Source organism: Heterocephalus glaber, unplaced genomic scaffold (assembly GCF_053883595.1).
Source record: "Heterocephalus glaber isolate CG9 unplaced genomic scaffold, H.glaber_assembly_v1.0 deba00001532, whole genome shotgun sequence".
In the NCBI taxonomy this organism is placed as follows: Eukaryota; Metazoa; Chordata; class Mammalia; order Rodentia; family Bathyergidae; genus Heterocephalus; species Heterocephalus glaber.
Genome location: NW_028258330.1, coordinates 5,310,157 through 5,336,656, shown reverse-complemented (window position 1 = coordinate 5,336,656; position 26,500 = coordinate 5,310,157). Strand labels below are relative to the sequence as shown.

The following is a 26,500-nucleotide window of genomic DNA, read 5'->3' as shown; positions in this document are numbered from 1 at the left end:
TAAGTCACATTTTGTTTTCATGAGGGCTGCATAAAATGTACTCATCTGTTCCAATACCAAATATAGCTGTAAAGACAGGGCAAGTCTAACCTCCTTTTCAGTTACTTAATCACTTTGCATGGTTTTCTGAGACAGGGTCTCAGTATGTAGTTCAGACTGGCCTTGCACTTACGGCAGTCTTCCTGCCTCAACCTCCTGGTGCGGGGATTACAGGTGTGTACAACCATACCCAGCTTCTTTGCATCATTTCTTTTTTTTTTTTTTTTTTTTTGGTACCAGGATCGAAGTTGGGTCCATGCGCTTGCGCTCGGGCAGCAAGTGGCGAAACCACTGAGCTAAATCCCCGGCCCTTCTTTGCATCATTTCTTTTTTTTTTTTTTTGGTACTGGGGATTGAACTTGGGACCTCAAGCTTGTGAGGCAGGCGCCGGAGGAGCCACTGAGGTAAATCCCCATCCCAAAGGAATAGTTTCCCCAGGACATCACAACAAACTGTGAAGCCCAGGCATTTTATTTATTATTATTATTTTTTTGTACCGGGGATCCAACTGGGACCTTGAACTTTCGAGGCAGGCAGTGGAATCACTGAGCTAAATCCCCAGCCCTGCAACATTTCTTTTTTTTTTTTTTTTCCTGCATCGTTTTTTAAAGTGCACTTTATCTCTTAAATCCAATAACTTCAGAAACTGGACTGTGTTGTTGTTGTTGTTGTTGCTTTGGGTACCAGGGATTGAACTTGGGACCTTGTGCTTTTGAGGCAGGCGGTGGCACTGCTGAGCTAAATCCCCAGCCCTGTTGTTGTTTTTTGGGACCAGAGATTGAACTCGGGACCTTGTGCTTTTGAGGTAGGTAGCCATACCACAGCTAAATCCCTGGCCCTGGACTGTGTTTATAAGTCAGTTTTCCTTAGGCATTAGGTACCCATTCAATTTATGGTTTTATCTCCAAAAAATTATTAAAGTTCATCTATAAATATATTTTCTGTTCTGTCGCTTTAGTTTTCTTTTTCAGGGACACTGATTATATGTGTATTGATTTCCTCTGTCTGCTTTTCACATTCATCATTTTCTTTCCCTTCCTTTTTATTTCTGTTCACTTCAGTTTCATTTGCTTGTCTTCTTCAATTCTACTCAGCAAGTCTCCTACTTAAGCAGTGTTTATTCTATTCTGGCAAAGTTTGTTGGCAGTTGTTTGTATTACTTTCTTGTCACTGAGACACAATATTGACAGTAAAAGTTAAAGAAGGAGTGGTTTATTTAGCTCACAGTAGAGGTTTCATTCCACAGTTTGCTGGCTTCAAGTCAGGGCAGCATGGCAGAGGGTATCACAGAGGAGAAGCGGCTCAGGCATGATGGTGGGGAGCAGAGAAAGACAGAGATCCAAGGAGAGGAAGAAGGACCCTTCCAGGCCACACCCACAGTGATCCACCTCCTCTCACCAGGCTTCGCCTGTCAACACCACAACCAGCTGTACCCCACTGATAAGTATCTGGACCCCATGATCCAATCACCTCCAGAACCCCACCTATAAGCGCATGAGTCTTTGTGGAAATCTAGATATAAACCATAACAGCAGTCATTTTTGGAATGCCATCTCATAAAGCATTACGTTAGAGTTCCAACATATGAATTTTGGGAGACACAAGCATTTGCTACTTGTCAACTGTTGCTCTTGCCTTTTTTATTGCGGTGATTAGATATATAGTCTATCTCCCTTCCTAGTACTGAGCTGCTTGGAGCAGTTACCATGAATCCACAGTCAAACTTTATTGAAAGAATCAATCTAATTCACACCAGAAAAAAACTGGCTGGCAAGTGCTGAATTTCCTTTTTGAAAATCTATTCATTAATAGGAACTCTTCAAGCTGTCCCAGAAAACTGCTGTTATTCTAAGACACTGTACATGCTTAAAAATATACTTAGAGCTGGGTTTGATGGTACATACTTAAAACCCCAGCACACTGGAGGCTGAGGCAGGAGGATTCCCATGAGTTTAAGGCCAGCCTGAACTACATAATGAGACTGTCTAAAAAAAAAACGAAAACAGGGCTGGGGATGTAGTTCAGTGGTGCTGTGCCTGCCAGGCAAGTGCACAGACATGAGTTCAATCCCTGGTACTGAAAAACAAACAAAAAGTACTTAGACTAGTAATTATTTCTCATAGAAATTTTTTTTTTTTGGTACTGGGGATCAAACTCGGGACCTTGGGCTTTCGAGGCAGGTGGCGGCACCACTGAGTTAAATCCCCGGCCCTCCCATGGAAATAATTTTCATGGGAGAAATAATTGCTTTTCAATATTTGATAGTATGCCGGCACTCTTTCACAGCTCAGTAACATCAGTGACCGTAATCACAAAAAATATCCCACTTAAGCTTTTGAATATTTAAACAGATACTCCACTTTTTTATTTGACACAGTTAACACATGGGGGAATTTTTTTTTTTTTCGTACCGGGGATCGAACTCAGGACCTTGAGCTTTCGAGGAGGTGGCAGAACCACTGAGCTAAGTCCCCAGCCCCACATGGGGGATTTTTAAAAAAGTAGAATACATTTCAAGAAGACAAGTTGAAATATTAATCATAGAAGGAAAAAGGCCCTGTAACTCCCTGATATACATTCTAAAGCCTCACGTCTCTGTGGAAGGTCACTGCTATACAGGGATGAAAATACCTGGTGTCTACAAGTAAAGAGCAGTCTAATATAATTGTTATTTTGTAGAGAAACGCCCTGATTGCTTCTCATTTCAAGGTTCATTAGGGCTGGAACTCTTGTTTTCCAATTCAATGGCTCATTCTCCGAGGATGAAAAAAAATGCTGAAGATGGAATGATGCTTGGAAAAGGTATCTTTTCATTTTATTACATTTCCTAAGAGTAATATTCGCCTCATACCATTTATGCTCACGGTGACACCCTGTACATATCGCTTCGCACCAGGAATCTTGCACTACTGGCCTGGAAATTTAGGTTCCAAGGGTAGGGAAGCGTCTCTAGAAGATGGCATGGAAAGGGGCTGAGAGCATAGCTCAGTGGTGGAAGGTTGCATGGCTCGTGCAAGGCGCTGGCTTCCATCCCAGGACCGAAGAGGGCGAAGTACACAGGCGAGGGGCGCCATGGTGTGCTCTTGTAATCCTAGCACTAGGGAACTTGGGAGGCTGAGGCAGAAGGATCCCTTGAGTCCAGGAGTTAGAGGTCAGCCTGGGCAATATAGTGAGAGCCATCTCCAGCAGCCTGCTTTTCAGCTGGAAGGATTTTCATCTCCTCTTCCTCCGGCAGTAATAGTGGTTGAGCCCAGGGTCTTCTCAATGAGGTATATCACCAGCCCTTTAAAAAATGTTTTTTTAATCTTGAGGCAGGGTCTTGCTAAGTCAGTAAAATGCCCAGGCTGGGCTTGAATCTGCAGTCTTCATCCTCAAGGTGTTGAGGTGGGGATGGGACAGGACGCAGGGTCAGCTCCCGGGAGGAGCGCTTTAGGAGCCCAGTCTGAGGCACCCCTCCTCCTGAAGGGTACGCAGGGCACTCGGTGTTCGGCTTTCGATTGCTAGCACCTGGTGCTGCTGGGGGGCGGAAGCTCTGCGCTCCAGGGGTCATGCCTGGCGGCCTCTGCGCATGCTCGGCGACCTCGGCGGGCGGGGACGCGGTGGCGCGCCATGTCTCGGGCTTCCAAGGTGGTGCTGGGCCTCTCCGTGGTGCTTACCGCGGCCACTGTGGCCGGTGTACATCTAAGGCAGAGGCAGGACCGGCAGGTCGGTGGCAAGTGACTGGCCCTTCTGGGCCCGGTCACGTCGTTCCTGGGCCTCGGGGTCAAGGCGATGTGGTCCCCGCTGTCCTCTCGGTCCCGCCTGGGCCAGTGCGCTCTGGGGGTTCGATCCTTTCGGGAAGTGGAGCGGGGCTCTGGGGTGCGTTGTGGCAGAGTCCCCGCCCCCCGTCCCTGGGGCGGTGATCGCTACCCGCGCTGCGGCCGGGCTCTTTGGCTGAGGTAGCCGTCACCTCCTGCCGGGACGGACAGTTCACTGCGCTGACTGCAGGTTCTGGAAAGGACAGAGATACCGTCCAGTGGTTCCTTTTTGGCACATATGTTTCTGGAAATGTTCTTAGCTTAGCGATCAACGGCTGGTCGTGTGTCCCGAGTCCGCATTTTTCTCCTTCAAGTCAGCAAAGGTTTAGGGGCTGATGCGTGAGCCCGGCAGCCCACTGGGCACCCTAGGAGTAGGAGACCAGGAAGCGGTCGCTTCACGCCTGTTAAGAATCTGCAGCTGTGATGAACGTTGCAAGCCAGTCGTTGATACACCTGGGGAGTAGGTGTTGGAGTTGAACCTGGTTTGCGGAATATTGAAAGTAATGAACGGGAGAAATAGAGAGCAAGCAGAGATGAGAGATTTGAGATTAGGAATCAAGAGAGGAGAGATTTGAAATTAATGCTAGATTCCAAGGGGGCAGCTTTGGGAATAGAGGCAGATTTCCTGTGTAGAAGGAAGAGAAGATCCTGATCCCCAGGAAACCTGAGAAAGTGGAGGGCAGATGTCTTCGCAATCCTGAGGTTGATGAAGCCAGTGATTTTGATAGAGGTGGGTTGTGGCTGTATGAAGATCCCTGGCTACCAATCCTGTGTTCCTGGGAAGTTTTTATTGGGGGCTTGGACGCCCAATTAAACCAGAATCGGTTTAGTATGGGGACTTCATTTAGGTCTGTACCAAAAGCCATCCAGAGAACGCTAACATAGTCAGGGTTGAGAACGACTGTGTCAGAGAATGGGAAAGCGGGAAATAGAAAGGTTTAGTTATTTGGAGGTTGGAGAAGGGGAAAAGATTGAATAGATTAACCAGTGTTTATGTTACATGCAGACCTTCCTTAGGAACTTCCTTTCCAGCATGGGAAAGGGCATGATAAGATTGGCACTGTGAGTGTGCCCAGAGGTTCAAAGGGGCAAGAAATCAAATAATGACTCTGTTTTCTGACTGCCACATACCAAGCACGGTGGTAAGCTTTTTGTATACATCCCCTTTTCCCGTCCAGCCTTGCAGAAACCAAGGAAAGGTGGTCTCCAACTTAACAGTGGTTCAGCTTAGGATTCTTGAACTTGGGAGAGCAACATGGTTTGCATTCGATAGAAACTGTACTTGACGTTTTGTATTTTGTTATTTTCCCAGACAAGTGATGTGTGGTATGATCCTTTCTCAAAATGCTGGGCAGGGTCCAAGATGCCACAAGATCATGATCTGCTACATGTACCGGTAGCTAACCTCATGCTGGGTAGGCGTATTCTGTGCACTTGCGACTTCTGATATTTTGAGTTTATGTAAGTTATCAGGGTATTTGTAATGGAACATAAGCCAGAGCTTTAGGTGTTAGGGTTGTGATAGTGAAGAGGTCTTGGTGGTTAGCTGGGGAGGTGGTTACTAGGTAGAAGGTAGTTAAGTGGAAAGCAGGAAAGCAAGTGTGTGTGTGTGTGTGTGTGTGTGTGTGTGTGTAGCAATACCTCAATAGCAAAGGATGGGTGGAAAGGGTATAGATGTGTCCTGTAAGGAGCACAGGGACACGGTACAGTGGAGTGGGCACTTCTGTTTCTGACTCAGTGGGGATCTTGCCAAAGGCACAGGGCTTAGGAAGTTAAGTTTTTGTTGACCCAGCAGTGCCAGGACTCATACTTCCCAGCTCTCCCCGATAGTGAAGGATGCTGAAAGCCCAGGGGAGGTCCTGCAAGTGGGACTAGGCAAAGTTTTAAAAATAAATATAAAAAGCTTAAAACCAAATATACCCAGGCCTTAGGCCCCATCCCCATTAATTCTACCTTCTAAGGCTGTTGTTAAAACTTAATTTGTGATCTGTAGAAGATAACATGTCAGTTATTGGTAAGGACCGAATCAGTGTTTTCAGGTATCAGGCCAATGTTCTGGACTTCTCTTTTTAGTGCCTGTCAAGATAACTTGATGGGCCTTATTTTCCCTCTGGTAGTAGTATTTTTTTTCATGTTCTCTTTGTTATGTAATTGATTAGTGATTTTTATATAATTTAAAACTTGATAATTTACATACTAGGAGAAGGCTGGTTTTTTATTTTCTTATATTCCCAATAGTTAAGATTTCAGTAATGTTTTCTCTCTCACACTCTGTTTTTATTATTTTGCATACTGGAGATTGAAGCCAAGGCCTCCATACTTGCTCGCTCGCTCTCTCTCTCTCTCTCTCTCTCTCTCTCTCTCTCTCTCTCTCTCTCTCTTTTGGTACCAGGGATCGAACTGAGGACCTTGTGCTTGGGAGGCAGGCGTGGTGCCACTGAGCTAAATCCCCAGCTAAAAAGAGTCCAATTTTTTTTTGGTACAGGATCAAACTCGGGACCTTGCACTTGCAAGGCAGTAGGCAGAACCGTTGAGCTAAATCCCCAGGCCCCCAAGGCCTTCATACTGAGCTACATTTCCAGCCCTTTTTATCTTGCTGCACTTTTTTTTTTTTTTGTACTGGGGATTGAACTCAGGTCCTTGTGCTTTTGAGGTAGGCGACAGAACCACTGAGCTAAATCCCCAACCCCAGCCCTTTTTATCTTGAGACAGAATTCTGCTAAATCACTACATTGCTTGGTCTGGGCTCAAACTTGTGATTCTCCTGCCTTAGCCTCCCAGGGTGCTAGGACTATAAGGCATTCAGCATGATGCCCAGCGTTGATGTTGTTTGTTCATCTAGGATAATTCCTAACAGGAAAATAGTTCATAGTGTTAGTGCAGTATTTTTAAAGCATTCTCTCTCTCTCTGGCAACAGTGTAGATTGAACCCAAGTCCCTCACTACATCCCCAGCCCTGTTTGTTGTTGGTGACAGGGTCTCACCAAGTTGCCAAGGCAAAACTCCCCAAACTTTTGATCCTCCTCCCCCTGCCTCACACCTTACAGGTGTGTGCCACCAGTTAAAATTTTTAAAATTCCATGTAGTGCCAGTTTTTTCCGGTTTTGTTATTTCCTGTTGTTTTTTTTTTGTACCAGGGATTGAACTCAGGACCTTGGGCTTGCAAGGCAGGCGCGGTGCCACTGAGCTAAATCCCTGGCCCTGTTAAGTTTTCTGTACTACATATTCAGGAATTTCTTAAGATGTGGTAAGAAGTCATCTCAGTGATAACATTATAGCACACTACCAAATTTTTCTTCCAGTTTCTTCATTACATTTCATATTTGGATGGAGAGTTGAAATAGTAATCGGGCATTTGGAATCTGAGCCTCTGAAGTGTATTTTGGTAACACTGGTATTTGGATTTGAATGGCACAGGTTGGGAACCACCTGCTCAGGGTGTTACTAAAATCTGTTTCTTATGTTTTTAGAGGCTTCGTGACGGAGTGATCCGAGACCTTGAGAGGCAAAACCGGAAAAAAGAAAACATTCGTGTTTTGGGCGAACAGATTATTTTGACTGAGCAACTTGAAGCAGAAAGAGAGAAGATATTGTTGGAGAAGGGATCTCAAAAAACATGATTTTTGGTCAGTGTGAACTGTTTCTGGGACAGACAGCTCCGAGACTGTGCGTGTGTGTGTTGGTGGAGAAGAGCGTGGTGAGACCTTTGTCCTTTTTTTCCTTACTGTAGTTTTAAGCTTGATCGAATAAAGGACAGTGGACCCTTTATTCTCAGGCCCTACTTTGAGAAGCCTTGTGTCTGAGTGAGGAAGCTGCAGGCAGATGCTCTGTGACACGCTGCTGTCCCTGGGGTCATTAAGCAGCCCTTGAGCTGCTGCCTGGAGCTTGGTGTTGGCTCAGGCGCTTCTGGCCCAGGAGGGATGGAGAGCAGTGTCCACCTGAGTGGGCTGCTGAGCCGCCACGACGATGAGGCCACCAGGACGTCCACCTCCGAGGGGCTGGAGGAGGGGGAGGTGGAGGGCGAGACCCTCCTTATCGTGGAGTCGGAGGACCAGGCCTCGGTGGACTTGTCGCATGACCAGAGCGGGGACTCCCTCAACAGTGACGAGGGCGATGTGTCGTGGCTGGAGGAGCAGCTGTCCTACTTCTGCGACAAGTGCCAAAAATGGATACCAGCCAGTAAGAAGCTTTTTATTCCTTTGACTTGTCAGTCCCTGGGTGAAGGTTTGCTTTCTCAACCCATGGAAGAAACATGAGTGTCCAGTGGACTTGTTATTATATATCATTAATTTAGTTTATCAAATTCAAGCTTATATGAAACAGACACATTTGAACTGATAAAAATTATTGCCAATCTCCCATTGTTAATTCACATTCTTGATGGTAACCCAATAAAAGTTAGAAAATTGCAAATCCTGTGTTACTTAAGGAATTAATCACATTTTTCTTAGCAAGTTTATGTTATAGATTGAGGGCCAAATTCTAGTTCTAGTATAGAATTAAAGCTCTTAAAAATTACTGTGTTATGTTTGGCTTATGTGGGAAATGGCCACTACTGAGCTAAGGGGGGAATTGGCTTTAAGTTGTTGAATCCCTGTCCCGGGCCCAGTCTTGCTTCCTGCTTTACCAGGTGGCAGAAGTCACACTGTTTCTTTTCTTTTCTATTTTTTTTTTTTTTTGGTACCGGGGATCGAACTTGTGTCCTTGTGCTTGTGAGGCATGCGGCACAACCACTAAGCTAAATCCCTAGCCCATCACACTGTTTCTTCAGCTGCTCCTGCCTGGCTCCATCATGTGATCAGGTAGCACATCAGGATTTCCTCTGGGCAAGATTGGAAAGATACCTATGGGAAGAGTGCTTTGTGTAAGAGGTTTGGTAACTAAGTGAAAATAGAGATGTATAAAATTGTGAAGTTGCTCATTTTATGCAAATGTTTTTGTTAAAATGTGTTTGACTATTCAAATTAATAGTAACTTAATAAGAATAACATTTTCACAGAAAACCTAGAATGTACTGTTTAGCTACTTCTTGCTTCTGGGTTGTCTGTGTCTGACTCACTGACAGGTTCTGTCCAGGTGTCTCAGCAACTGTCCTTCTGTCCTCCCAGGTCAGTGTAAAGTGCCCTGTATGGCCCAGTGCCTGCTGACCTCTGGCCCCACGCATACTCAAAACCTTGTGAAGGCCAGGCTGACTGTTCCTGCTCCACAAACAGTTCTTCTCTTATCCCTGAGACTCTGCGAGTTTGTATCCTCCTGGAAGCCGCATCTCTCAGGCACCCGTGGCTACCCCATGCCCAGTGTATTCCTGCTCACCACTGATTTCCAGTTCCCCCTTCCCCTGCTCTGGACCTTGTCTTTCTCCTTCTGTCTCCCTCCTGTGGGAAGAGCACCCCCCTTCTAAGGGCTTCTCTGCCCCTAGCACTTCCCTGTCGCTGCCCTGGTTTCATTCCCTGGGGAGCTAAAGCAAAGCTGGGCCCACCTTAGACAGATCTGATTCCATCCGGGTGGCCCCAGGGCCCAGGCACTGTTAGAACAGAACCACTGTCTAGGTGGTTCTGAGGTGCTGGGAAATGGGAGACCGTGTGAGTGTGACTCGTTTTCTCCTCTGCAGCCCTCGGGTTTGGGAGTAATGGCCACTGCAGCCCCAGTTCCTAGCCTGGGCTTGGCCGAGGCAGGAGCGCAGAAGGCCTCAGGAAGGGAATATGAGAAGCCTGCCTGGGAACCAGGAATGAGACTGCTGGGACACATGCTGCTCAGGCCTTTCTCCTGGGAGCCTGGCCTTAGGAGAGTCCCGATCTTTTTACAAAGGAGAACTTGAGTGTGGGCTCTTGGCAGTCTGGCTGTGGAACTGAGATGTTTGGGTAGCAGCCACTCTCAGGCCCACCTGTCATGTGACTTCTGTTTTTTTCTCCTAGGTCAGCTGAGGGAACAGCTCAGTTACCTTAAGGGAGATAACTTTTTTAGGTTTACTTGTTCCGACTGCTCAGCGGATGGCAAGGAGCAGTACGAGCGGCTGAAACTGACATGGCAGCAGGTGAGTAGAGGGGTTCACAGGTTGTACCCCAGACCTTTGCAGCAAGGAGCCTGTGGGGAGCTTTTGGATTGTCTCTTCTTTTGTGGTGTTTTTATTTTTTTTGGTATTGGGGATTGAACTTGGGTCCTTGAGCTTGGGAGGCAGGCAGCGGAACCACTGAACTAAATCCCCGGCCCTTTTGTGGTGTTTTGAGATAGGATTTTGCTAAGTAGTTTGGGCTGGTTTTGAATTCATTATGTAGCCCAAGCTGGCCTAGAACTCCCCTAAATCCTCCCGCCTCAGTCTCCAGAGTGCTGGGATTACGGGTATGCACCAACATACTTAGCCGATTTTGCACTGATGTAAGGGGCCCTTTTATTTTTTTTGGTTTTAGTTTTTCAGACAAAGCTCAGGCTGGCCTTGAACTCACTATGTAGCCCAGGGTGGCCTCAAACTTACGAGATCCTCCTGCCTCAGCCTCCCAAGTGCTGGGATTACAGGCATGTGCCACTGCACCCAGCTGAGCACTTTTTATTTCACAATGAAAAGAGAATATGGAATAGTTAGAGATAGAAATTCGTGGTAAAAAGTACTCCCTGCTAACCTAGGGAATGGGGTTTGAGATTCTTGAAAATCTCATATGGTTTATTTATATGTAATGCCAAGTCCTGATTTTAATGAATTAATTTTTTTTTTCCGGTGCTGGAGTTTGAATTCAGGGCCTTCATACTGAGCTACATCCCCAGCCCTATTTTTTCTTTTTAATTGCCTGGGCTGGACTAGAACTTGTGATCTTCCTGCCTCAGTCTCCCAGAGGGCTGGGATTACAGGAGTGAACTCCATGGCCAGCGAAGTTCTCATTTTATTGTTTGTTTGCTTATTTTTCTGGTACCGGGGATCGAACTTGGGTCCTTGCGCTTGCGCAGCAGGCAGCGAAACCACTGAGCTAAATCCCCAGCCCAAGTTCTCATTTTAATAGAAAATAAAGTTCACATGTTTTGGCAGCCACTTGAGAACAATAAAACTACATGGTGCTACACTGGAACCAGATGTGGAAGAAGTAATGTGTGCAGATGGTGAGAGCTCACATAACCCAGTCTTCTGCATTTGGGCTCAGATGTTTGAGTATTTTTTTCTTGATGAATACTTATGTCCACTCCTGTCTTTAGTGCCAACACAAAGCTAAGCCAACTATACCCTGAGCAGTAGCTTTCCACTGACTTCTAGATTATGTTAATATTTTTGGTTTGTTTTTATTCAATGTATATAAGCCTAGTGTGGTGGTACACACCTGTAATTCCAGCACTCGGGAGACTGAGGCAGGCAGAACATTGTGAATTTGAGGCCAATCTGGGATACATAGTAAAATGCCAACCTGAACAACATAGTGAGACCCTATCTCAGAAAGGGGGAAAAAAAGAAAAGCGTGTGTGTGTGTGTGTGTGTGTGTGTGTGTGTGTGTTTGTATGTATATATGATACTGAGGTCTGTAGTAGTAAAAGAGATGAATTATGCATGATTCACTGGTTTTTATGGGGTTTTTGTTTTACTTTGTGCTGGGGTTCAAGCCCAACCCTTGCTGGCTCAGACTCCATTGGAGAGACACCCCACCCCTGGTTATTGTCGTGCAGCAAATACTAAGTGCCCATAGCAGGCTGTGGCCCTGTGCTCAGACAGCTGACGTTGGGCGCATTTTCAAGAACCAGATACACGTGGTTATTACCCGTAGCACATTTTGCTTTGAAGAACATAAACAGTTATGAAGAAGATTTTATTTTATTTATTTTTTTGGTACCGGTGATGGAATTTAGGAACTTGTACTTGGAAGGCAGGCGGTGGCACCACTGAGCTAAATCCCTGGCATGAAAAAGGTTTTAGATTATGCTGTTTTGACCACTTTATGGTGTTCTTTGTAAGTTGTAGGCTGTGGCCACCCCTACTGTTATCTTAATTATTAGAGCTTTATCAGTGCTTTGTTAGATCTCATGAAATCTGTTAGTGGTGAATGTAAGAAGTCTTTTTTTTTTGTACCAGGGATCGAACTCGGGTCCTTGCGCTTGCATAGCAGGTGTTGAAACCACTGAGCTAAATCCCTGGCCCGTAAGAAGTCTTTTTTGACTTGCCAAAAAAATATATAAGTAATCAGGTGTGGAGGTGCACACCTGTGATCCCAGCACTCTGGGAGGCTGAGGCAGGAGGATCACTTTGCAGTCAAGGTCACCCTCAACTATGTAGCAAAACACTGTCTCAGAAAACAGAAAATTACTGAACAGTGACTTTTTCTTTAAATTGAAGTGAGGGACACATGAGCTTCACTGCTGCTCAGCGTGCAGATGGGCAGCATTCTGTATATTCATGTTTGTGCATGACCACTGCCACCCAGCTGCAGTGCCTCTTCGTTCCGGGCTCAGCTTCCCATGTGCTGGGCCATGACTTTCCTTGGCCCTTTCAGCCTGATGCAAACAAAAGTGGAGCTATAGAACTCTGGTCTGGGCTTGATTGTGTTCCCAGGTTAAGGATGGCAAATTGAAACTCAGAACATCAGGGTAGTTGGACCCATGTTGTGTAAACATAGCTCTTTGCAGAAGGGTCACTGGATATTGAATGCTGGGGACAAAGACGGGCATTAACTGCAACCTAGCAGACTTTTAAAATTTTTTAATTTTTTTCCGGTACTGGGGATTGAACTCAGGACCTTGCGCTTGCAAGGCAGGGATGGTGCCACTGAGCTAAATCCTCGGCCCTCTAGCAGACTTTTAAAGCTGCAGGGTACTCCTTGAGAGAAGAAGTTATTTAAGAATTATCTTCTAAGCTTGGCACGGTGATGCACACCTCTGATCCCAGCATGGAGAGGCTGAGGCAGGAGGATCACAAATTCAAACCCAGCCTGGGCAATTTGTCGACTTAGTAGACCCTGTCTTGGGATAAAAATTTAAAAATTCCTGGGGTCATAGGTCAGTGAAAAGGCCTTGGCTTCAATTCCCAGTGTCCAAAACCAAACCAAACCAAAAAAACCTACATAAATAGATGCAGAGAAGTATATGAAAGGACAGTTACTAAAATGCTGAAAGTTGTTATTCTTCTGGTGGTACTAGGGATTGAATCCAGGGACCTTGCATGGAGCTATATCCCAGCTCTTTTTATTTCTTTATTTTGAAGCAGCGTCTTGCTAAGTCACTAAGTTGTCTAGGCTGGGCTCAAACTTGCAATCCTCCTGCCTCAACCTCTCAGGGTGCTGGACTTATAGGTGTGCACCACCACACTGAGCAGAAGTTATTTCTTGATGGATTTCAAGTGATTTTTAGCTTCCTTCTTTGTTCTTTTGCTGTTTTTCGAGTCTTTTATACTAAGCATGTGTTGTTTATATTTCTGGAAATCACCTCCCCATTTAGGGCCATGAACCCTTACCGTGAACCTGGCCTAGGTTGGGCATTGGAACCCTGAGCATGGTGTGAGGGCCGAGCAGCCTGACCTTTTCATTACCCGTTCATTCCGTGTGCATGGCTGAATTTCAGAATCCTGACTAGAGAGTGGGTAGAGCTTCAGCGGGAGGATGCGGCTGGGCACCCTTCCCCTAGGGCCTCGTGGTGTGTGCATGGGGTTTGTGGTGAAGCCTGTGTCCGCGCTCTGTCCGGATGTCCCTCAGCCACACAGCAGGCCTACATGCATGACAGAGGAGCTGCACAGAACCGAGCAGAGGAATGTGGCTCATAAGCACAGCACAGGATGAGCCATGCACACAAAGTCCCTGGTCCCCCAACCTCGCCATGCCTGCCCGGACTTTAAGACAAGAGAGAGCCCCTCCCCCAAGACCCCCATCCTTCCCCATCGCCTCCCAGCCCAGTCTCTCTGTGTTGCAGGTTGTCATGTTGGCCATGTACAACTTGTCCCTGGAAGGCAGTGGGCGTCAGGGCTACTTCCGGTGGAAAGAGGACATCTGCGCTTTCATCGAGAAGCACTGGGCCTTCTTGCTGGGGAACAGGTAACATGGTCTGGGCAGAGCTTACACCTACAGGGAATTGTGACAGCCCAGTGCATCCCTGATAGAGATTCGGAGCTTTACTGGGTCAGTCACAAAGAATTTTGAATTCCAGGATTCTTTTTTTTTTTTTGGTTTTTTGAGACAGGGTCTCACTGTGTAGTTCAGGCTGGTTTTGGACTCACTGTGTAGCCCAGGCAGGCCTGAACTCAAAGTGATCCTCCTGCCGCAGCCTCCCAAATGGTGGGATTATAGGCATGCCCCACCATGCTTGACTCTTCTTTACTCTTTTTTCTGGTACCGGGGATTGAACTCAGGACCTTACACTTGTCAGGCAGTGGCACCACTGAGGTACCCCAGTCCTCTTTTTTACTCTTAGCTTTAAAAAAATTTTTTTGAAGCAAAACATTTATTGATACATTTTAGATATACATAATGATAACATTCATCATAGGGAATTTGTACCTGTACATGATGTATCTTGCTTTCGTTTTGTCCCATTCCCCTCCCCTCTCTTCAGTCCCTCTTCTCCTTATTTACAAAAGCTTTGTTTCCATTTTGTCCATCTAGTCTCTTTTTTCTTCTCCCTTTTTTCCTTTCCCCCTCCCCCATCCCTTGTTCCCCTTCTCATTTGAACATTTTCTTCCCATTTCCCAATATCTATTATACGTTTTGGTTCTTATTTTCACTTTCAGTTTCTCACACCAGAGAAAAATGTGGTATTTAAATGTGTGTCCGATTTATTTCACTTAAGAGTATGGACTTAAGGGGCATCCATTTAGATAGAAATGTCTCAAGTGTATTCTTTTTTTTTTTTTTAAGCATATTCTTCTTTATGGCAGAGTAGTACTCCATTATATTAAAAAAAAAACCACAAGGGCCAGGATTTAGCTCAGTGGTTCTGCTGCCTGCCTTGTAGGCACAAGGTCCCAAGTTTGATCCCCAGTACCAAAAAAAAAGAAAAAGAAAATGAAAAAAACCCCACATCTTTATTCATTCATCAGTTGATAGGCATTTGGGCTGTTTCCAAGATTTAGCTATTGTAAACTGTGCTGGTATAAACATGAGTGTGCATATCTCCCTGTGGTATGACGCTTTTAATTCTTTTGAGAAGATACCAAGAAGGGGAATAGCTAGGTCAAATGGAACCTGATTTTGAGGAATTTCCACAGTGGTTCCATCAGTCTACACTCCCACCAATAGTGGAGAAGGGTTCCTTTTTCCCCACAGCCCTGCCAGCATTTGTTATTAGTTGATTTCTTTTTTTTTTTTTGGTACTGAACTCAGGACCTTTCACTTGCAAGGCAGGTGACAGAACCACTGAGCTACATCCTCGGCCCATTGGTTGATTTCTTTTTTTTTTTTGGTACCGGGGATCGAACTCGGGACCTTGCGCTTGCAAGGCAGGTGCCAGAACCGCTGAGCTAAATCCCCGGCCCATTGGTTGATTTCTTGATGACAGCCATTCTTTCTGGTGTGAGGTGGAATCTCAGTGTTGTTTTAATTTGCATCTCTTAAAATGACCAGTGATGTTGAACATTTTTTCATGTATTTATTTGCTGTTTCTGCTGCTTCATCTGAGTAGTATCTATTCATTTCAGATGCCCATTTTTGGACTGGGTCTTTAAATTCGAGGGGTCTGATTTTTTTGGAGTTTTTTATATACTCTACAGATAGTAGTCATTTGTCTGAGGAACAGCTGCAAAAATTTTTTCCCACACTGTGGGTTGTCTGTTCATTCTGTTGGTGGTTTCTCTTGCTGTGCAAAAGCTTTTTAATAAGATGAGGTCCCTGTTATTGATTCTTTTTGATAGTTCCTTTGTGATCGGGTTTTGTTCATAAAGTCTTTGCCTACACCAATGTCTTCAAGAGATCTACCTATTCTGTCTTCTAGCAGATTTAGGTGATTCTGTTTTAATATTTAGATGTTTGATCCATTTTGATTTTAGTTTAGTACATGGTTAAAGATATGGGTCTAGGTTTAATCTTCAGCAAGTGGAAAAGCCAGTGTTTTGAGCGCTGTTTATTAAAGAGGCTATCTTTCTTCCAGTGAAGGTATTTGGCTTCTTTGTCAAAGATAAGGTGACCGAGTGTGTTTGGAGTTGTTTCTGTATCTTCTAATCTGTTCCATTGATCCTTAGGTCTGTTTTTTTGCCAGTTCCATGCTGGTTTTTTTTTTTTGGTACTGGGGATCGAACTTGGGATCTTGCGCTTGCGAGGCAGGCACTGGAACCACTGAGCTAAATCCCCGGCCCTAGTACCATGCTGTTTTTATCATAGTAGTTTTATAGTATAATTTCAAGTCAGGGATTGTGATTCCTCTTGCTTTTTTGTCCAGGATTGCTTTTGCTATTCTAGGTCTCTTCTGGTTCCAAATGAATTTTAGGATTGTTTTCTCTAAGCTGTGAGATATGCTATTGGTATTTTGATTGGGATTGCATTAAATCTGTAACAGTTTTGGGAGTATGGCCATTTTCACTTTATTGGTTTTTCCTACCGAAGAACAAGGGATATCTTTCCATTTTTCTGATATCCTCTTTGATCTCCTTTTTCAGAGTACTATAGTTTTCGATGTAAAGGTCTTCCTTTGTTAGGTTGATTCCTAGGTATTTTATTTTTTTGGATGCTATTTTGAAAGTTTGTCTCCCTGATTTCTCTCTCAAGGAGTTTGTTATTTATGTACAGGAATGCTATTGATTTTTGAGTGTTGACTTTTTTAGGGGGGGACGGGGAATAGAACTCAGGACATTTCGCTTGCAAGGAAGCGTGGTGCCATTGAGCTAAATTCCTGGTCCTGAGTTTTGACTTTTTATCCAGCCATGCTACAGAATTTGTTTATTAAATCTAGATGACTTTTGGTGGAGTTTTTGGGGTGTGTATGTAGAGTATCATGTCATCCACAAATAATGATAGTTTAACTTTTTTCTTTCCTATCCTTATTTTTTTAATTTCTTTCTCTTATGTAATTGCTCTAGATAATGTTTCCAGAACTATATTGAATATAGTGGACATCTTTGTCTTGTTCCTGATTTTAGAGTGAAAGCTTTCAGTTTTTGTCCATTTAGTATGATGTTGGCTGTTGGTTTGTCATAGGTGGCTTTTATCAGATTGAGATAAAGACCATCTATTCCAATTTTCTGTAGAGTTTTTATAATGGATAGGTGTTGGACTTTGTCCAAAGCTTTTTCTGCATCTATTGAGACGATCATATGGTTTCTGTCTTTGGCTCTGTTAATATGGTATATTACATTTATTGATTTGAGTATGTTGAGTCTTCTTTTCATCCCTGAGGTGAATCCTACTCGGTCATGGTTGTATAACCTTGATGATTAGCTGTATCCTGTTTGCCAGTATCTTATTGAGGATTTTTGTGGTGATGTTCATTAGGGAGATTGGCCTATAGTTCTCTCTCTCTTTTTTTTTTTAAATAATATATATATATTTTTTGGTACAGGGTATCGAATTTGGGTCCTTGCACTTGTACAGCAGGTGGTGAAACCACTGAGCTAAATCCCCGGCCCAATAGTTCTCTTTTTTTCTCTCTTTTGTAATATTCTTTCTTTTTTAAAAATAAATTTTATTTTGTCCCACTCCCTGCCTAAACCCCCTCCCTTTCATTCTCGTTTTTAGTTGGTTCCTTCTCTGGTTTAGGAAACAGGGTAATGTTTGCTTCCAGAAATGAATTTGGGAGTATTGTTTCCCTTTTGATTTCATTAAAAAGTTTGAGAAGTAGTGGCATTAGGTCTTCTCTAAATTTCTTGCAGAATTCAGCAGTGAATCCGTCAGGGCCTGGGCTTTTCTTTGTTGATAGGTTTTTAATTACATCTTCAATTTCATTGACTGACACTGGTTTATTTAGAATTTTTATATCTTCTTAATTCAGCTTTGGTAATTCGTATGTATCAAGAATCTGTCCAAAAATAAATAAATAAAAGAATGTGTCCATGTCTTCTGAGTTTTCCATCTTACTAGAATACAGGTTCTCAAAGTAATTATCGATCTTCCGGATTTCTGCAGAATCTGTTGTGATTTCACTCTTTTCATTCCTAATTGCACGGAGTTGAGTCTTTTCTGTCCTTTTTTTTTCTCCTGTACTGGTTATCCAAACTCAGGATCTTGCACTTGTGAGGCAGGCGTGGCACCGCTGAGCTCAATCCCTGGCCCATCTTTCCTTTTTTTGATAAAATTGGTCAAGGGTTTGTCAGTTTTATTTACTCTTTCAAAGAACCAACTCTTTGATTCACTGATTCTTTATATTGTCTTCTTATTCTGAATTGCATTAATTTCTGCTCTAATCTTTATAATTTGCTCCCTTGTATAAGCTTTGGGTTTGACTTGCTCTTTTTCTAGAAGCTTGAGGTTCAACATTAAGTTGTTTAGGCAGGGGTACCAGCCTAAAATACAAAAAAAATACAAAAAAATACTAAAAAAAAAATTAAGTTGTTTATTTGACCCCTCTCTGTTTTTAATTATGGGAATACACCACTATAAATTTGCCTTACTGGGCGTGGTAGCAAACACCTGCAAGCCCAGCACTTGGGAAGCTAAGGATTGCTATGAGTTCAAGGCCAGCATGGGCTGCATAGTGAGTTCAGGGCCAGGCTAAACTATATAGTGAGACTCTGTGTCACACACAGACAAAAAAAAGTTTCTCTGGTAGGACTGCTTTGATTGTGTCCCATAAATTCCAGTATGTTGTTTTGGCATTATTGTTTAAATGTAGAAACTGTTTAATTTCTTCTTTAATTTCATCTGTGATTCAGAGGATGTTATTTATATATTTATTTGGTACCAGGGATCGAACTTTGGACCTTGTGCTTGCGAGGCAGGTGGTGAAACCACTGAGCTAAATCCCTGTCCCTGGAGAATGTTATTTAATTTCCATGTGTTTCTGAAGTTCTTGTGGTTTCTTTTGCCATTGATTTCTAATTTCATTGCACTATGGTCTGACAGTATGCACGGGACAATATGACTTCTTTTGCATTTACTTAAGCATGTTCTATGAGCTAGTATGTGGTCTGTTTTGGAAAATGTCCTATTTGCAGCTGAGAAGAATATGTATTCTGATATAGTAGGGTGGAACACTCTGTAAACATCTACTAAATCAATTTATTCAAAAGTTTGGTTCAGTTCTGATTCTTTTTTTTTTGGTATGGGGGTCGAAATTAGGACCTTGCACACTTACAAGGCTAGTGCAATGCCACTGAGCTAAATCCCTGGCCCCTGATATTTTTTTGTTGATTTTTTTTGTCCAGTTGATCTGTCTATTTGTGACAGTGGGGCATTGAGGTCCCCCATTACAATTGTATTAGTGCTTATTTGATTTTTCATGTCTGTTAATATTTGTTTTACATAGTTGGGTGCACTGGTATTTAGTACATATACATTTATGATTGTTATCTCTTCCTCTTGGATTGTTCCCTTTACAAGGATGTAGTGACCTTCTTTGTCTCTCGTAATCAGTCTTGGCTTGAAATCCACTTTGTCTGCAAATGGGATAGCTACCTCTGCTTTTTACCGGGTTCTTGTTGCATGGAGTATTGTTTTCCATCCTTGGACTTTCATCTATAAATTTCTTTTTGTTTCCTTTTTTTTTTTTCTTCCAGTACCAGGAATTGAACTTAGGACCTTGCACTTGTCAGGCAGGTGTGGCTCCACTGAGCTACATCCCTGGCCCTATTAATTTCTTTCTGAATCAGATGTGTTTCTTAAATGCCACATATTGTTGAATCTTGCTTCCTGATCCATTCTGCCAGTCTGTTTCTTTTGATTGAAGTGAGACCATTTACATTGATGGTTATAACTGATATGTATTGACCTATCCTTGTCGTGTTATTTTTCTGTTGTTGGTCCCCCCCACCCCCGTTTAATTGCTTACCTTGCCGGGTAGATTCATTCTCTTGGGGTTCATGGAGTTGTGGTCCTTGCTATCTCTTTCTAGAATGTCCTCTAGAACATTTTAGAGTGGTAGTTTGGTGGTCATGAATTTCTTCAGATGTTCTTTGTCGTGCAAGTATCTTTATCAATTTTGAAAGACAGTTTTGCAGGGTACATCAGTCTGGGTTGGAGGGTTTTTGTTTGTTTGTTTGTTTGTTTGTTTTTAGCTGTGTCTGGATTTACTCATTATCAGAAATTGAGCCCACACGGGGGCAGAGCCTGGCCACCAGAGCCTCAAATGAACCTTGTTTCCAAAGTATGGCCACCCCTCTTGTCCTCAGAGGCGGAGAGGGGAAACTCAGTCTGGCTGGGTGGACACTTTCTCCCTTTTTGATAAATTAGCAGAGTAGTATTTCCTTGCCAGCCTGATCAGATTGGAGGTTCTTTTCTTTTAGGGCTTGAAATAATTCACTTTAAGCTTTCCTTGACTTGAGGATTTCTGTTGAGAAGTCTGCTGATTCTGATGGGCTTTCTTTTATAGGTGATATGTTTCTTTTTTCAACAGCTTTTAATATTATGTTCTTGTGTTGGATTTCTGGAATCTTGACTGTTATATGTATTGGTGAAGATTTTTTTGATCATGGCTAATTGGAGTTTTGGGTTTTTTTGGTACTGGAGATCGAACTCGGGTCTTTGCGCTTGCACAGCAGGTGGTGAAACCACTGAGCTAAATCCCCGGCCCCAAAATTAAACAAACACTCTTAAATTTAACCTACATTGTGTTTCTACAGTATTCCCCATATTCTCTCTCTCTCTCTTTTTTTTTTTGGTACTGGGGATCGAATTCAGGTCCTTGTGCTTGTGCAGCAGGTGGCAAAACCACTGAGCTAAATCCCTGGCCCTCAATGGAATCTTTAATCTCCCGGATGTCTCTTTGAATCTGTTTTATGGATTCCATTTCTTTCTTATGTTGGGCATTCATAGTTTCCATCATTTTCCTAAACTCCTCTGTTTTTGTTTATCTGTTGTTCTAGAGTTACTAACCATGACTTTCATTATAGTCACCATCTCTGTAGTTATCTGAGAAGCTATTTCGGATTTGATTTTTTGTAGAGCCTCATTTTCTGCTTCATTACCTCTGCTGTTATCACTTCAGAGAGTCCAGATGAGTGGTTTCAGATTGTTCCACATTGCCCCCTGGGGTGTGCCTTTGGTGAAGCTGGCTTTTGGGTTTTGAGCCTGTTGTGAGATCCTACCTCTTCACTTTATTGGGGATGAGAAGTTGCTGCCTGTTTGGCCTGGTTCTTTGGCATTGACCTATGCTATTTATTTATGACCCTCAGGCAATCTCAGTCTTGGCATACCAGGAAGAACAACAGATTGGAACAATTATGTCACCTTGGCTACAGTAGTACAATTAGCAATAACAATAGCATCAAACACAGCCTAGAAAAAGACAAACTGGTAACTATTAATTTGCCACCTTTACTTATATGAACTAGATTTGTGGTTATATAGCAAAATCTAAAACAAACCAGAAAATTGTATACAGTAAATATGCCCTCAGTATGGTGATTTTACCCTCAGGGGAGAAAATTTGAAAGGGGTTGCGGGGCGGGGGGGGGGGGGGGGAAGATAGAGAAATAGAAGAATAGGAAGAGATTAGAAGCAAGGCTGGAGGACAAAGGAAGATTACACAAACTTTGGGAAACTGGTGAAGAGGACAGGAGGGAAAGAGAAGGAAGAAATAAATAGAACAAAACAAAAAACTAGAAGCAATGCTCACAACTTAGAAAACCAAGAAAAGCAAAAGAAAAAAAAAAAAAAAAAAGGATATTAAAAGAAGTCCACTTCAAGGCATGTTTCTGCAGTCACTGGTAGACAGAGTCCAGGTTCGTGTTGATTAATCCCAGCAAGCCAGCCATAGATGTATGGTGGAGTAGTGGATAATCCCAGCAAGTCTGCACTGTTAGTTCTGAAGTTCAGGCTTGCTTCCAGCTGTGAGGCTGGAACACATTTTGTTCAGCCTACAACACCTTGTCTGGCTCCTGTTTACTTGAACTTGGCTCCTTGACCCCTCTCAATTCTGCCTCACCCTGATGGAGTCAGCCCACATCTGATCTGAACTCTGAGCTCAGTTGGCCCCTCTCCAAAATGGCTATTTGCCCTCTCCTGGAGGATGTTTGAACTCAAATAATTCACCAATCACTGAAGCCCGCTGTGTCCACTGCTCTGTTCCACTGATGCATTTCTCTATAGATGCCTCTGGGGTTACCAGTAGTCAATGTGCATCTGTATTTCGAGCCACCCTTCCCACAGAGGGAGTCAGGGCTCAGGGAGAGAGCGCCACTTGCCACCTTCTCCTTCATTGAAGTTTCTCTCCTCGATCTCCCCTTGGGGTTCATTTCTCACTCAGATTCTTGTTGAGTTGCAGGTATCCACATCCCTCCTTCTTCTCTTCCTTTTGTTGCTATATTCTAGTGTCTGGACACCAAATGCCAGAGAGGCTGTTTCTCTGCTGTCCACCACTCCCCCATAATTTTTTACTTCCAGAGGAAAGTATTGGTTGTTTTTCTGAGCATGATTTTTCTTTTCTTTCTTTTTTTTTTTTGGTACCGGGGATCGAACTCGGGTCCCTGTGCTTGCGCAGTAGGCAGTGAAACCACTGAGCTAAATCCCCGGCCCATGAGCATCATTTTTTTTTTGAGATAGGGTCTTGCTATGTATTTCAGGCTGGCCTTGAACTCACTATGTAGCCCAGGCTGGCCTTAAACTTGTGGCAGTACTCTTGTCTCAGCTTCCTAAGTGCTGAAATTATAGGCCTGCACCACCATGCCTGGTCCATGAGCATGATGTTATTGAAGAGAGTCATAGAGTGTTAAAAAATATTGAGATTGTGATTAAGTGGGACCACCCAAGTGCGGGTAGGTAAGCTATTAATTTGAAGAAATTAATCCTTTGAATTGGTCCTTTGAAAGTCACAGGAGGTCAGAGGAGAAAAGGTAATGGATGCTGTTGAAGGCACTATTGTATTCAGGGTTTGCAAAGGAATAGATTTAATAGAGGCCACATAGTTTATAGGATTATTTTATAATAGTCACCCAAAAAGTCAAATGCAGAGGAGTGCAAGAGATCTAGCTGCACACTAGAGACCCAAAGAACCCAGCTGAGGGCCTGGATCCCACAGTGTCCAACACAAGTCCAGTTGAAGGCTTAAGAGTCCAAGGCAGTGTCCTCCATGAGTCCAGCCAGAGGCCTAGAGCCCAGGGCAATGTCTTATGCTTGCCCGTATTGAGGATCTGCCCCAGGAAGGCCCAAAGGCCAGTGGTGGAAGCTAGAAAGCCTGCTCCAGCAGGGTGAAGGATTTGTGCCACCAGGCTGAGGGATCTACACTGGAGCCAGGAAGTGACACTCATGGCAAAGATTAGAGCTCCCCTGATGAGAACAGCAGCCATTCTCAGCAACAGTGAGGCCCTGAGCTCCTCTGATGAGAACAGCCAAGTTTACATCAGAAAAACCAGCATTGGCAAGCTTCTCCAAGAAAACCAACAGCCAATGATCTTCCCCTCCCAGTTCTGTTTTTATGCTGCTGGCAACAATCCTCATCTGGATCTTCCACGCCCATACCACACCGATTTAGTTCAGCTCGGCATTCCAAGTTGACCATTAGTTAATCCACCACAGGCACCCATTTAGATTGCTCTTAACTCATGGAGTCTCTTTGTTCTTATTACCTCTGGAAGTTCGGCTATCTTTGTCTTTTGTTTTTTCTTCCAGTCCTGGGGCTCCAAACCAGAGCCCTGGGCCTTCCAGGCAAGCACTCTCCTTTAAGCTTTGTCCTCAGCCCCACTCCCCTTCTTTTTTTAAAACAAGGTCTCCTTAAGTTGCTCAAATTGGTTTTGAATTTGCAGTTCTGCTTAGCATGGTGGCACAGCTCTGCAATCCCAGCACTTGGGAAGCTGAGGCAGGAGGATCACTATGAGTGCAAGGCCAGCACGAATTATGTAGTGAGACCCTATCTCAAAAGTAAAAAGAATAAATGAATGAATTTGCAACCTCCAGATTAGCTGGGACTACAGATACACGCCACTGTCCTGCCTGTGAATGCTGTTAATGTTTTGGTGTTGGTTGGGAACAGAGTCTGGCACATTACTGTGCCTGCAGCTCCCTCTATGATGACTGTAGTTGTGCTCAGATTTGCTTCCGAGTGCTTGGCCCCTCAGAGACTTGAGGTGCAGACACCAAAACCTCACATGAAAGCCCCTGCAGCCTAGACAGCTTGTGTTGCCCTGGAGGTCTGTAAGCTCCCGTGCCCTAGTGAGTCCTGTGAGCGTCTGAGTGTTAGCGCTTGTTATGGTTTGGATCTAGAGGTCCCCCCAAAGCCTCATGTGGCCATAGGCTTGATATAGTGTGTGAAGCTGGAATTGATTCATGATGTGATGCTAGGCTCAAGGGCACTAGGATTAAGGGTGTGAGTGCTACTCGCCTTAAGTAGTCTGAATAAGATAAAAGGGGCAGAGAGACCCTGTTAACTCTCTTGTTACCTTTCCTGCCTTATGTGTGCCATGTAGTTTCTGCTCTGCCGTGCCTGTTTCTCGTCCCTGCCTTAGAATTGGCTGATTATGGACTGAAACCTCTAGAACTGTAAGCCAAATAAACCCCCTTCCCTTTAACTTTGGGTGTCTTGTATTTTGTCTCAGCAACGAGAGAAAAGTAACTAACACAGTGCTGTATGATGACCTGTATGCCTGTGTTGCGATCCTAAACCTGGCAGAACTCAGCTAGTGTAGATGCCAGAGGTTTGGTTCCTTCAAAGGGAGCTGTGCTCATGCGCTCGCCACTCAGTGCAGCCTAGCCTGAGACATCTCTCAGCCTTGTTGCTTGAGAGGCCAGGGAAGCAGGACAAAGGCTGTCCTCTGAGGGCGCTGTGAGGAGGAGTAGAATCAGCTCAGGCTGCTTACTGCAGGGCTTCTTTTACATACATACATACATTTATTTATTCGCTTTTTTTGACCTAGGCATTTTTTTTTTCTAGTACTGGGGATCAAACTCAGGACCTTGCTGCTTGTGAGGCAGGTGCAGCGCCACTGAGCTACATCCCTGGCCCTTATTGGCTTTTTTTTGGAGACAGGCTCTTTGTGGTTCAGGCTGGCCTTGAACTTGAAGCCATCCTCCTGCCTCAGTCTCCTGGCTGCTGGGACTACAGGCATGTACTGCTCACGCCTGGCTATTTTAGTTCTTGTTTTTCAGTGGTGCTGAGAAAAGCTGTGACACCGTGACTGGGTCTTTCTTATGAGGAAATGGAATTTTGTCTAAATTCAATGCTTTCCCACTACTTATGAACTTAGTATCCCCTATTTCTGAACATTTTTTTTTTTGGTAATGGGGATTGAACTCGGGACCTTGCACTTGCAAGGCAGGCGGCAGAACCACTGAGCTAAATCCCCACCAGTATCCCCTATTTCTAAGGGACAAGAAAGGGGAAAACTGGTAAATTTAGATCTTGTGAGGTTTTCCTGATCTCCAAGTGTTCTAAGATGCTGGACTTGAATTGCCTGTTTTTAAGTATATTGCCAGTTGTCAAAAGAAGTTGTTCAGCTGTTTCATTTGTCTGTTTCTAGAGCATGTTTTGAGAACAAACACTTTATGCTGTTTTTGTTTTCATCTCTCCAGCCAAAGCTGCTCAAGACTCTCCAGTATAACCATTAAACTAGTGATTTTTGCTATATTGGTATAAGACCTGTATAACTTCCTTTATCTGTTTAAGTCAAGCCACTCGAAAAAAATCATTTAGAAAAGGATAAGACGGGGTGTGGTGGCGCGTGACTGTAATTGCAGTACTGGGGAGGCTCAGGCAGGAGGATCACTGAGTTTGAAGCCAGTCTGCACTACATAGTGAGACCTTATCTCAACAAAACAAAACAAAACCAAAGCCCAGTCTTGGAGTTGGGCTTCTTGTTTGCTTTATTTCCTGAGAGCTGCCCTTATTTTGACATGTGAAAGCACCGGGAGGAAAAACGAGCCCTTAGACTGCTCCGCCATGCTCTTGGGGAAGCATTTAATGTGCTTTGCTTGAATTACTTCATCTCACAATCCTGTGAGGTAAGTTCTGTTTCTCTGGTTCTACAGATGAAGAAACTGAGGCAAGCCAGAATTTGAAACTAGGCAGACCCCAGGCCTCTCTTTTGATCCTTTTGCTGTGTCTCTTCCACACTTGGGGTCATGTGGCGTCCCCAGCCTTCGAGTCAGGAGGGGCATTGGGTCTCGAGTGTTTCTGCCAGAGATGAATTGAATGCCAATCACTTCTACACCCCTGGGCTCTAGGAAGAAGACTTCCACTTGGTGGAGCACTGTGGCAGGCTGCCTGAGCGTGGGGAGTCCCATGTACTTCCGCTCAGGGGCACAGGAGTTCGGGGAGCCAGGCTGGTGGAGACTGGTACATAACAAGCCGCCCACCCTGAAGCCAGAAGGGGAGAAGCTGTCTGGCTCCACGCTGAAGGCCAAAGGTGAGAGTGGTGGGAGGCTGCCGGGTGAGGTGACCAGGGAGCTAGGGTCTGCCCTTTTTGGAGCTGTTCTGGTGACAGTGGCAATGTCCTGGTGATGCTTCATTTGCATGCTGTAAGTAAGTACTAAGTGAAACCCATTCTGTCATTTCCTAATTAAGTTACTAGTTTTATAAATTTCCTTTGGCATTTGAAAGGTTCAACATTTTCAATTTGAATTTTTAAAAAATTTATTATGGAAATTTTATTTATTTTTTGGTTTTTTTGAGACAGGTCTTGCTATGCAGTTCAG

At 44.1% G+C, this 26,500-nt stretch overlaps 2 protein-coding genes across 3 annotated transcripts in view; both read left to right on the top strand.

Annotated features, from left to right (window-relative positions):
- The first annotated feature begins 3,592 nt into the window (after positions 1 to 3,592).
- On the top strand, positions 3,593 to 7,604 carry Pet117 (PET117 cytochrome c oxidase chaperone). Its single transcript, XM_004840865.4, has 2 exons — positions 3,593 to 3,744; positions 7,307 to 7,604. Exons 1-2 carry the CDS (start codon positions 3,649 to 3,651, stop codon positions 7,454 to 7,456), a joined length of 246 nt encoding a protein of 81 aa, XP_004840922.1. The 5' UTR covers positions 3,593 to 3,648; the 3' UTR covers positions 7,457 to 7,604.
- Positions 7,605 to 7,756: 152 nt separating this feature from the next.
- Kat14 (lysine acetyltransferase 14) overlaps positions 7,757 to 26,500 on the top strand; it is a 32,603-nt gene continuing 13,859 nt past the window's right edge. For both annotated transcript variants that reach the window (XM_087189037.1, XM_004840863.4), the window contains exons 1-4: positions 7,757 to 8,015; positions 9,752 to 9,870; positions 13,710 to 13,831; positions 26,030 to 26,211. In XM_087189037.1, coding sequence (XP_087045163.1) covers positions 7,757 to 8,015; positions 9,752 to 9,870; positions 13,710 to 13,831; positions 26,030 to 26,211 — 682 coding nt within the window. The remainder of the gene's footprint in view (positions 8,016 to 9,751; positions 9,871 to 13,709; positions 13,832 to 26,029; positions 26,212 to 26,500) is intronic.